This window comes from Pleurodeles waltl, chromosome 12, assembly GCF_031143425.1.
Source record: "Pleurodeles waltl isolate 20211129_DDA chromosome 12, aPleWal1.hap1.20221129, whole genome shotgun sequence".
In the NCBI taxonomy this organism is placed as follows: Eukaryota; Metazoa; Chordata; class Amphibia; order Caudata; family Salamandridae; genus Pleurodeles; species Pleurodeles waltl.
Genome location: NC_090451.1, coordinates 273,800,917 through 273,813,262, shown reverse-complemented (window position 1 = coordinate 273,813,262; position 12,346 = coordinate 273,800,917). Strand labels below are relative to the sequence as shown.

Below are 12,346 nucleotides of genomic sequence, written 5' to 3'. Positions count from 1 at the left end.
CAATAAAAGCTCAAGAGAGCATATGTGGCATTTATTATGAAAATACTGAAGACCTAGCTTGGTCAATTGTCTCTTTATTTTGTAAAAATACACTTTTGTTCTCATGAACCTACATTAATTGCATGCATAATTCATCACTGTTATGTTTGTAGGGCAGTGCTCAGTCACTTGTTTCTTCACAATATTTTTTATCGTATAGAAGCAAGAGTTCCTGTTTGCAGAGGCGAGCTCAGGCACTGGAGAAATGGCCACTACACCTTAATCCATGATACAGACACAGACAACTGCGAGTTTGCATTGGATTTGCTTCTTTTCTTCGGTTGTGAAGGTAGGTAAAATAGGCTTGTGAGTGAATGGAACTGATGCTTGTATATAGTTGTTGCGTTACTCTTGGTTTCTGTTTTGTTGCAGTCATGTGAAAGTGAGATTTACTTGTTTTTTGGTTGGATCATGCTACAGCGTTTGTCAGGAGAAAACAACACATTCCATATAAAATGGTCCTTGACTCTGCATGAAGACCTTTGTCATGGCACAAACTTATTCAATGGCAGAGATACTTCAGTCTTTCTTTTTAAATATCTTGCACTACGAAATATGACTTTAAGTGTTCTCATAATATCGCAAAAGTGAGGCCATATGTTTCGGTAAACTTCACGGTTTGTATGTTTTTTTGATAAAACCATTTTAGAATTAAATCCTCTTTATTGATGCACCTACCCTAAGACAACAGGCAAATGGCAATGAAACCGCGATACAGGCATTGATGTTAAAAGAAGGTACCTCTTTTCAGCTTTGCTGCGAGAGCTTTTGATGAAGCAGCTGCTAAAGGCAATAACTGTCTCTCCCTCTCACCTTCCTTTTGAAGAACTGAAAGAGACTGACAAGATGGTGTAGGGCTTGTAATACATTTTGCTATAGACCCCGAAACTGTTTGACAGTAAACAAAATAAATGCTTAAAAAAAGGTCACATACACACCCCTCTTAACAAATGCTCAGTATCACACTTAACTATCACCGCCACCAGTCGAGAATGTGGACAGCGCATACTGCCCCAGTTTAACTGCATAGTCTGCACTGGGCCCAGGGGAGTACTTGTATCTTGCATTCTGTCTCGCATTGATACAAGGAAGTCCCTGGCTGCTTCTGTTTGTGTGAACAAACTCACCAAACAGGTCATCACTACTCGTAACATCGCTGGATGCCAGAGTGAGGCATAAAGCGCAGTGCAATCATTTTCTTCTTAGGAATCTGCAGATCTGGTCTCCTTAACTATTTTGCTTGTGAGAAATTTAGGAAAAATGTGGGTCCTGTGGTACTCCCGTTGTAAGCCTTCGGGCTTCATGCTGCCTTAATCAATGCTCTCTCTGTGCTGGAGCCCAAATCCACTACAATAGTTCCCCTCCCTCTAGGAGTTACTTTTTGAATCTTCAGTTGAACTGCAGATGAAACACCGAAAATCATGGTACTGAAAAATGACTACAGTAGGGATTTAATATCATCACCAAGCAAGGTCTGGGTAACAACCAGTATTCTCTCCCTGTGTGATCTATTAATGTTTCTAAGTCTTTGACTTTGGACTCCAGTGTAGTCATGGCTGTCACCACACAGTCCCTGTAAGATTTTTGTTGATTTTCAGATTTGTGGGCTGGTAGCTGCAGGTCCATGGACTTACACCTTCCCTTAAGTTTCTTCACCTAACATTGAGTTTCTTGTATCCTGAATTGAAACATGATCATAATGACTTGAGTGCCATCTCCTTCATGGTGGCTCTTAAGGCATGCAGTAAATTGAAGAGGCCCGAGTTAACCTGTGTCAAGCTAGCAAGACCGAGGGGGTCAGAAGGAGGGGAGAGTTTCTTCTGTCTCCTTTGGATCTTTTTTTTCACAAGACTACCCAGTTTTGGTGCCGAATAAGTCCTTCAGTGGAGGAACACCTCAAACTGCATGCCTATTTGCTCCAGCTTCCAACTTCACTCATGTCTTTTCATTTGTAACACCAGTGATGCCTCCCCACCTCTACCCAGGAGTCTCCCCAGGAGACTCAAGGTCGTACCGCATTCCAGTAAACACTCCACAGGTCATCTATGGCATCAAGTTTTGCTTCTCAGTTGCCCCTTGCGGTCCATTGGCCGAGTTACCAAGACCCTGCATCTCGGTATAATCCCATGCCCAAGCCAGTCCAGCAGTGACCTCCCATTGCACCTCCACTTTGAACACCTTCTGTGTCCTCGCAAGGGCCCAGGCACCCGAGCAGTCAGTGAAGCTGCAGCCACCCACCTGAAAATGAGAACTCCATGCTAAATGTAAGAGAGCGTCTGGCTTTGAGCACGTGTTTCCAGCTTTCCGGGAATCTTTCAGTTTCGAAGGAGATGTTGATGGCTTTCCGTAGGTGTGGTGCGATGGCTGTGTCTGCTTTGTTAAAGATGTGGTGTGGGCAGGGGTCTGATGGTGATCCGGAGTGGATGGAGTTCATGGTCTTGCGGGTTTCGTCGTCGCTGATGCTGGTCCAGGAGGTCAGTTGGCTGGAGCGGGTGGAGTTCGTGGTCGGTGGGGTAGGAGCGTCCAGAGTGTGAGGGGAGTTGAAGCTGTTGTGGATGTCCGTGATTTTTCGGTGGAAGGCGGTTGCTAGGGCGTCGCATAGTTCTTGGGAGGGGGTGATGTCGTTGACGGTGGCGTGTGGGTTGGAGAGTTCTTTTACGATGCTGAAAAGTTCTTTGCAGTCGTGCGTGTTGTTTTCTAGGCGGGTTTTGAAGGAGGATCTTTTTGCTAGCCTGATGAGTTGGTGGTGTTTGCGTGTAGCATCCTTGAGTGCCGTGTGGTTGGCTGGAGTGCGTGGAAGCAGGTGGTGTCTCTGCTGGTGTTGAGTGCGCCGAGGGTGTCGGCGTTATAGCGAATGCTGACGGGGTGGCTGTTGCCGGGGGCAGGGGTTCTGGCGCAGGGCGCGGTCCAGGTGCGGACGGGCACAGACGGGCTTGCCTTTGGCGCGGCCGTGCCCAGCCTGCCATAAAGGAGGGGAGGGTGGGAGTGGCAGCTGGGAGAGGGAGGGCTTGTCGAATGGGAAGGCTGGGGCCGCAGGGGACGCAGCAGCGGGAAAAAGCTCTGAGGAAAAGACGGTGAGGAGGGGGGAGGCGGGAGGGGCCGCAGCGGCGGGAAAAAGCTCTGAGGAAAAGACGGTGAGGAGGAGGAGGGGGGAGGCGGGAGGGGCCGCAGGGGACGCAGCAGCGGGGAAAAAAGAACGGAGTGGAGGTGACGCGGAGCGGGGAGCGACCTGCCTGCAGAATCAGGGTCAAAGGTTGCTCCCTGTTACCGTGCTGCGGCTGCCATAAAAGGAGGGGAGGGTGGGAGTGGCAGCTGGGAGGAGGGAGGGCTTGTCGAATGGGAAGGCTGGGGGGTGGGGCTGCAGGGGACGCAGAGGCGGGAAAAAGCTCTGAGGAAAAGACGGTGAGGAGGAGGGGAGGGGCCGCAGGGGACGCAGCGGCGGGAAAAAGCTCTGAGGAAAAGACGGGCAGGAGGAGGGGGGAGGCGGGAGGGGCCGCAGGGGACGCAGCGGCGAGGAAAAAAGGAGAGAAAAGAACGGAGTGGAGGTGGCGCGGAAGGCGGAGCGGGAGCGACCTGCCTGCAGAAGCAGGGTCAAAGGTTGCTCCCTGTTACCGCACCGCGGCTGCCATAAAAGGAGGGGAGGGTGGGAGTGGCAGCTGGGAGGAGGGAGGGCTTGTCGAATGGGAAGGCTGCGGGGGTGGGGCTGCAGGGGACGCAGCGGCGGGAAAAAGCTCTGAGGAAAAGACGGTGAGGAGGAGGAGGCGGGAGGCAGGAGGGGCCGCATGGGACGGAGCAGCGGGAAAAAGCTCTGAGGAAAAGGCGGTGAGGAGGAGGAGGGGGGAGACGAGAGGGGCCGCAGGGGACGCAGCGGCGGGGAAAAAAGGAGAGAAAAGAACAGAGTGGAGGTGACGTGGAAGGCGGAGCGGGGAGCGACCTGCCTGCAGAAGCAGGGTCAAAGGTTGCTCCGTTACCGCACCGCGGCTGCCATAAAAGGAAAAAGCGGGAAAAAGCTCTGAGGAAAAGACAAGGGGGAGGAGGAGGGGGGAGGCGGGAGGGGCCGCAGGGGACGCAGCGGCGGGAAACAGCTCTGAGGAAAAGACAGTGAGGAGGAGGAGGGGGGAGGGGACGCAGGGGACGCAGCGGCGGGAAAAAGCTCTCAGGTAAAGACGATGAGGAGGGGGGAGGCGGAAGGGGCTGCAGGGGACGCAGCAGCGGGAAAAAGCTCTGAGGAAAAGACGGTGAGGAGGAGGAGGAGGAGGGGGTGCGGGGGCCGCAGGGGACGCAGCGGTGGGGAAAAAGCCCTGAGGAAAAGACGGTGAGGAGGAGGAGGGGGGAGGTGGGAGGGGCCGCAGGGGACGCAGCAGCGGGAAAAATCTCTGAGGAAAAGACAGTGAGGAGGAGGAGGGGGGAGACGAGAGGGGCCGCAGGGGACCCAGCGGCGGGGAAAAAAGGAGAGAAAAGAACGGAGTGGAGGTGACGTGGAAGGCGGAGCGGGGAGCGACCTGCCTGCAGAAGCAGGGTCAAAGGTTGCTCCCTGTTACCGCACCGCGGCTGCCATAAAAGGAAAAAGCGGGAAAAAGCTCTGAGGAAAAGACGAGGAGGAGGAGGGGGGGGAGGCGGGAGGGGCCGCAGGGGACGCAGCGGCGGGAAACAGCTCTGAGGAAAAGACAGTGAGGAGGAGGAGGGGGGAGGCGGGAGGGGACGCAGGGGACGCAGCGGCGGGAAAAAGCTCTCAGGTAAAGACGATGAGGAGGGGGAGGCGGAAGGGGCTGCAGGGGACGCAGCAGCGGGAAAAAGCTCTGAGGAAAAGACGGTGAGGAGGAGGAGGGGGGAGGCGGGAGGGGTCGCAGGGGACGCAGCGGCGGGGAAAATAGGAGAGAAAAGAACGGAGTGGAGGTGGCGCGGAGCGGGGTGCGACCTGCCTGCAGAAGCAGGTCAAAGGTAATTCAAATGTAACAGTTTGTGTCTGTAATTCATTGACACCCTGGCAGTTTGTGAGCAGCAGAACTGCCAGGTTTTGTCATCCGAAACCATGCCTGGATCGTCTTCCCAAACCTTCCCGGTATGTATAGCAGTGGCGGACACCTTTGTCTACTGGAGATGACTGCGGAGTTACAGACCCTGTGCCAGAGGGCTGGTAAATGTATGATCTGTCAGTGATATAAATTCCACTGGTTCTATTGAACAGTTTATTTTAGACTTTTTGAAGTAGTACATTCATCTTCTTTGTGTATTCTGTTGATTAGAAGATCCTTCGTTGTATAGGTCACCCATTTGATTAAGACCCAGCAGGCCCAGGGAAGCAGGAACTGTTGTCTCCAGGTTCTGAGGCAGAACCAGGTTGTAGTGAAGTGAGATCAGGGCTGAGTAAGCCATTTTTAACCCATCTCTATCGCTTATTGTCTGCCACATCCAGAATGTGCCAGCTACAGTGGATATCTCCCTGTTCTGCATACTATTCGGCAGCTGCATACATAGTGCCCAGGTGCACCTGCTCCCTCTGGAGGATCAAGCAAGGGGTGCCCAGACCAGGAACATACCAGTATCATATGTGGTAGCCCTGTACTACCAGGTACCGTTACTCAAGATCGAGGACCTCTAATCCATCCTGATTTATAAGGTCTTATGAGGGTTTGTTTCCTAGCCTATACTGGCCTGTGGGTTCCCCCACACCAGGCAAATAAATAGTTAAGCATCCCAAAAAACTTCTATTAAGTGGGATTTGGATGTTAGTGAAGAAACAGATGAATTTGAGCAGTAAATGTATCTTTATAAGTGAGGTCCTACCAGCTTTGGAAAGCAGACTTCAGTCCTGATCTCGATGTTATGGGATACGTTCAATGACTGGTCATAGTTTGTTTTTATTACAGTCTCGGTCTCTTGAGATCATTATGCCAAGATGTTGTACACCATCTTCTTGTCAGGGCAGAGGCTACTCCAGATCTGGCCTTAAAGTAGCACATGTGAGAGGAAACCTTTCTGACATGACCTCAAACCTTACCACCCTCCTTACATTAGGAGATAGTGTTTCTAACAAAAAGCATAATGTTATCTGAATACGTTAAGAGTAAGAGCCATTCCTTTTGAAATGGGTTTCTCTCACTACTAGAATGCAAGTGGCTCCATGGCTGTAACAAATAGTAAGGGAAGAGAGTTTAGCCCTGACCTGTTACCCTCTGTACTTTTAGTGGGGCTGATGTATACTACTTAACTCTCACTGTAGCCGGTAACAGGGCAGTCAGATCCAACATATACTGAATAAAAGGCCTTCTCAGCATCTAATACTGCAGTTATAGCTGCCATATGGTTATTTAACTAATACAACAAAGCAAAACAGGTACTTAAATTAGTGGCTGTGGAAAGACCCTTTTCATCCCAGCTTCATGTGGTAGGTCAATGTCCCCCATCAATTGTAGGAGTCTGTTTGCAATGATACAGTAGTCTATGTGATTGACATTGTATTGCAGCTTTCCTGGGCTTAAAGAGAGCCACTATGAAAGCTCAATGCATTGACTGCAATAATATACTATATATGATTGCTTCTGTGCACATGGTGGCGAGTTGTGGTGCCAGAAGCTTTCTATACATTTTATAGACTTCGGCAATTAGCCCATCTGCTCCTGGGCCTTGACACCCAGTGGTTGCTTATTCTTAAACGAGAGAGAAAATAGTCTTAATTGCCAGCCTCTTCTACGCAACCTGCGATCTACTTCTTACTCATGAATGACCTGTGGGATACCCAACCTGTATAATTACAGTCAACAAAAAGGGTAATAACACTTCATCAGCTAATTACTGTTTAATGGGCAGGAGTCCTAGAGTAAGATCTTGACTAAATCTTGACTAAACTCATAATATTTAAACTTCAAGACTAGGCTAAAGACCAAAATCTACCACATGCTCAAACAAGTTTTCGCTGTATACATTCAGCTGTATCCAATTCCTTGGGTTTTAGCCATGTCAAAGTGCAGAAGTCGTTATTATTTTTAAAGAAATCCATCCCATTATGTTATTGGTTTATAAACATAGATGTGGCCTATGACACAATTACAGGTCCTTCCTCTGGACCAGACTCTCCAAGATGAGAATTCTACTTGCTTCATTGTGTGTAATCCATTTGGTATACCCCTAGAGTTGGGTAAGGAAAACAAAAATGTTTACACTGAACCAATCCCAGTGGGTAAAGTAAGTTTGTTATTCAACATATTTATAGAAAACTTTGCTAAGGAATTAGATGAAGTAACTAGTTTGTCTCTTATACCCATCTCTGCATTTCTAAACCATTGACACAATATCTTGAGCCACAATCCATATCCAACAATTATTCCCTCAAGTTGTCACAATGAACTACAGATAAATCTCACTATGACGAAGGTAAGGAAGTTTGGCAAAACATCACCTATTGAATCTTGGTGAGTGATTGAGCTCTAGTTAATGAATACTTCTTCTTGTGGTTACTGATGAATGTAATCCAAGAGAGGGCTGCCAATATTTTTATTGGGCACTGCTTGTATTTGGTAAATCCTATGGCCATTGCTACTTTTGCCTCTTCTTAATTACCCATGATAACATGCGAGATTATATGTTTGACAGCACTTTTTGCAGAATTAGATTAAATGGAATGCTTTTTTTTATAGAGAAAAGTAGTTTATTCTATGCAATCAGTGCACAGTGCTGGGCATTAAATCTGAACTAACTTCAGTTAACGTTAAAGGTTTGTAGTCACTGATACTGTCGGTATACAAGATTTTCCTTGTTTCTCCCTACTTCTTTTCGGATTCACTATCAGAACATGAAGGGATGGAACTGCAGAAGTCTCAGTTAAAGGTCCATACTGTCAGGCTTGAGGACTTGTGAATCGAAGTGACGCAGTATTAGAAGTCATTTTCCAATGCAGCTTGAAGCTAGCCCTATGCAAATTCAGAAATTATGTGAGATGCTGGTGCATCCTTGATGGGAAAGGCCACTTTCTGCATCACCGGGTCCTCACTGATAGTCTTAAATGTAGAATATTTCTGTGTGTGTGTGTGTGAGTATATATATTCGATGGCATGTGTAGCTGCAGATACACATGCTATGCATAGCTTCCGCCATCTATCTTTTTTTCAAGTGACGGGATCGAGTGACTCCTCCTCTCAGTCATAATGCGCATGGGCATCGACTCCTTTGTTAGATTGTTTTCTTTCCGCTGTTGGGTTTGGACGTGTTTCCTCTCGCTCCGAGATTTTCGATTCAGAAACTTTATATAACTCTATTTGACCGTTGGTATTGTTTCGATCGTGTTTCCATCTATAGTCGAGCCGATAGTACAGTTGAAAAACAGAAAACACCCTTTTGGGCACACGTGCCCAACTTTGGCCTGTTTAGGCCTACCACGCCGAAGCCTGATGGATCGGACTCCATTCCGATTCTGTCCTCGATGCCACGTGAAATTTCCGTATACAGATCAACACGTGGAATGCAATCTCTGTCTGTCTCCCGACCATCGAGAAGAGGACTGTGAAGCCTGTAGATCGTTCCAGTCGAAAAAAAACGCTGCGTGACCGGAGAGCCAGAAGCTTGGAGATGGCATAGAAAAATAAAGAGTACGTCGACACCATAGAGGAAGAACAGGCACAGACAGCAGTTTCCATTCAAGACACCGACTCTGGAGAAGACTTGGAGGAAGATAGCCAACAGCTGACCGTGGCTAAGCATGTTAGTACAACTGCCCCTACGTCCACTACCAAAAGACCATCTAAGGCCTTCGGTGTACCACTGCCAGAGAGCCCTGGTTCCAACCAAAGGAAAATTATCGGCAACCGACCTCCGAGTTAGGCGCTGAAAAAGGCCACACCAGTTTCGATGCCGGAGTTGAGCAAATCCACCAAAAGCTCCACATCCAAGCCGAGTAGGCGTCCACACTCTTCAGAGTCGAAAAAGACTACCGGCTTCGGAGCCGAAACAACAGGCTGTACTTTCGGGACTGAAAAAATTGTCAGCGTCAGAGCCGAAAAAATATTTGTATACAGAGGAAGAAGGACTTTTGAACCTTTTATAGCAGAGCTCAAAGACCTTCGAAGAACAGTCCTCTAAATCACCAAAAACAGAATATATTTCGTAAGATTCTGACATTCAGGCTGTACTTGAAATCATGGACAAAAGACAATCAAGGATTCATATCTACAAAGAGACTGGGAGGATCATTGCTGCACCTCCTCCACAAACAAAAAGAAAGTTGGCATTTCAAGAACATCTTAATACTGCTCCACCACCAGCAAAGATTTTTAAAAGGAAGGAGAAGCCATTACCCTTGCAAAATTCTCCACCACATTTGCCACAACTTTCTTTTTCACCACCACCTGTTAGCCCACCACCGTTGCCTTCACTGACTCACTCCCACACTTATTCCCATGGTGATACATTTGATCCTTGGGATCTGTACAGGGAGTGCAGAATTATTAGGCAAGTTGTATTTTTGAGGATTAATTTTATTATTGAACAACAACCATGTTCTCAATGAACCCAAAAAACTAATTAATATCAAAACTGAATATTTTTGGAAGTAGTTTTTAGTTTGTTTTTAGTTTTAGCTATGTTAGGGGGATATCTGTGTGTGCAGGTGACTATCACTGTGCATAATTATTAGGCAACTTAACAAAAAAATATATATACCCATTTCAATTATTTATCATTACCAGTGAAACCAATATAACATCTCAACATTCACAAATATACATTTCTGACATTCAAAAACAAAACAAAAACAAATCAGTGACCAATATAGCCACCTTTCTTTGCAAGGACACTCAAAAGCCTGCCATCCATGGATTCTGTCAGTGTTTTGATCTGTTCACCATCAACATTGCGTGCAGCAGCAACCACAGCCTCCCAGACACTGTTCAGAGAGGTGTACTGTTTTCCCTCCTTGTAAATCTCACATTTGATGATGGACCACAGGTTCTCAATGGGGTTCAGATCAGGTAAACAAGGAGGCCATGTCATTAGATTTCCTTCTTTTATGCCCTTTCTTGCCAGCCACGCTGTGGAGTACTTGGACGCGTGTGATGGAGCATTGTCCTGCATGAAAATCATGTTTTTCTTGAAGGATGCAGACTTCTTCCTGTACCACTGCTTGAAGAAGGTGTCTTCCAGGAACTGGCAGTAGGACTGGGAGTTGAGCTTGACTCCATCCTCAACCCGAAAAGGCCCCACAAGCTCATCTTTGATGATACCAGCCCAAACCAGTACTCCACCTCCACCTTGCTGGCGTCTGAGTCGGACTGGAGCTCTCTGCCCTTTACCAATCCAGGCACGGGCCCATCCATCTGGCCCATCAAGACTCACTCTCATTTCAGCAGTCCATAAAACCTTAGAAAAATCAGTCTTGAGATATTTCTTGGCCCAGTCTTGACGTTTCAGCTTGTGTGTCTTGTTCAGTGGTGGTCGTCTTTCAGCCTTTCTTACCTTGGCCATGTCTCTGAGTATTGCACACCTTGTGCTTTTGGGCACTCCAGTGATGTTGCAGCTCTGAAATATGGCCAAACTGGTGGCAAGTGGCATCGTGGCAGCTGCACGCTTGACTTTTCTCAGTTCATGGGCAGTTATTTTGCGCCTTGGTTTTTCCACACGCTTCTTGCGACCCTGTTGACTATTTTGAATGAAACGCTTGATTGTTCGATGATCACGCTTCAGAAGCTTTGCAATTTTAAGAGTGCTGCATCCCTCTGCAAGATATCTCACTATTTTTGACTTTTCTGAGCCTGTCAAGTCCTTCTTTTGACCCATTTTGCCAAAGGAAAGGAAGTTGCCTAATAATTATGCACACCTGATATAGGGTGTTGATGTCATTAGACCACACCCCTTCTCATTACAGAGATGCACATCACCTAATATGCTTAATTGGTAGTAGGCTTTCGAGCCTATACAGCTTGGAGTAAGACAACATGCATAAAGAGGATGATGTGGTCAAAATACTCATTTGCCTAATAATTCTGCACTCCCTGTATGATCCAGATCCCATACCAACAAATGACCCAGACCTTTATCCTTCAAAACCTTTGCCACCAGAGGATACAACTGCTTACACACAGGTCATTTCTAGGGCAGCTGCTTATCATGGGGTACTTATGCATAGTGAGCCATTAAAAGAGGATTTCCTTTTCAATACACTGTCCTCCACGTATTCACACTACCAGTGCCTACCAATGCTGCCTGGCATGATCAGGCATGCAGACGAAATATTTTAGGAACCTGTTAAGGCTAGGATTTTAACACCATGTGTAGACAAAAAAATGAAGCATGCACCTACAGATCCTGCTTACATCAAGCATCAGGTACCTCAAGACTCTGTTGTTGTCAGTGCTGCCAGAAAAAGGGCTAATAGCCAGTCGTCAGGGGATACCCCTCCCCCTGACAAAGAAAGCATGAAGTTTGATGCTACTGGCAAGAGGGTAGCGACACAAGCAGCTAACCAATAGCACATTGCCAATTCACAACCCTTGCTAGCAAGATATGATAGGGCACACTGGTACGAAATGCAGGAATTATTACAACACCTGTCAAAAGAACATCAAAAAAGGGCTCAAGAAATTGTGCAAGAAGGTCAGGCAAAAAGCAACAAACAGATAAGGTCTGCTCTTGATGCTGCAAATACAGCAGCTAGGAGCGTAAATACTGCTATAACCATACATAGACATGCATGGTTAAGATCTTCTGGTTTCAAGCCAGAAATACAACTAGCAGTACTTAACATTCCATTCGACAAAAAACATCTGTTTGGTCCGAAGGTTGACACAACAATTGAGAAACTCAGGAAAGATACAGACACTGCAAAAGCAATCGGAGCCCTACACACAACACCTTATAGAGGCTTCTTTTCTAAACAACAGTTTAGAGGAGGCTTCAAGCCCCAATCTACAGATGTTTCCCCCTCCCAACCTAAACAAGGCCAACAACAATACCAAAGAGGAGCATTTAGAGGCTCTTATAGAGGCCAACACTTCAGAGCCAGAGGCAAATTCCAGGTCTCCAAAAGTGTCACTATTCCATCAAAACAGTGACTTCCTAAGCATACCACAGACCAAAACGTTTCCTGTGGGGGGCAGACTGCAGCAGTTCCACTCCCAATGGCAAAATATCACAACAGACCAATAGGTACTTTCAATTATACGCAATGGTTATTGCCTAGAATCGATTTCTACCCCTCCAAACATTCGTCCTCATTATCACAGGCTGTCCCCAGAGCACAACGTTCTGTTACAACAAGAAGTACAATCGCTACTACTAAGAGGCAATAGAATTGGTCCCAAAATCTCAACATGGAACA

The 12,346-nt window shown here is 47.1% G+C and overlaps 1 protein-coding gene across 1 annotated transcript in view; it reads left to right on the top strand.

Moving 5' to 3' along the window:
* OGFOD1 (2-oxoglutarate and iron dependent oxygenase domain containing 1) overlaps positions 1 to 12,346 on the top strand; it is a 236,901-nt gene that overhangs the window by 169,874 nt on the left and 54,681 nt on the right. Inside the window, exon 11 of the mRNA XM_069215834.1 lies at positions 200 to 328. Within this exon, the coding sequence (XP_069071935.1) occupies positions 200 to 328 (129 nt within the window). The remainder of the gene's footprint in view (positions 1 to 199; positions 329 to 12,346) is intronic.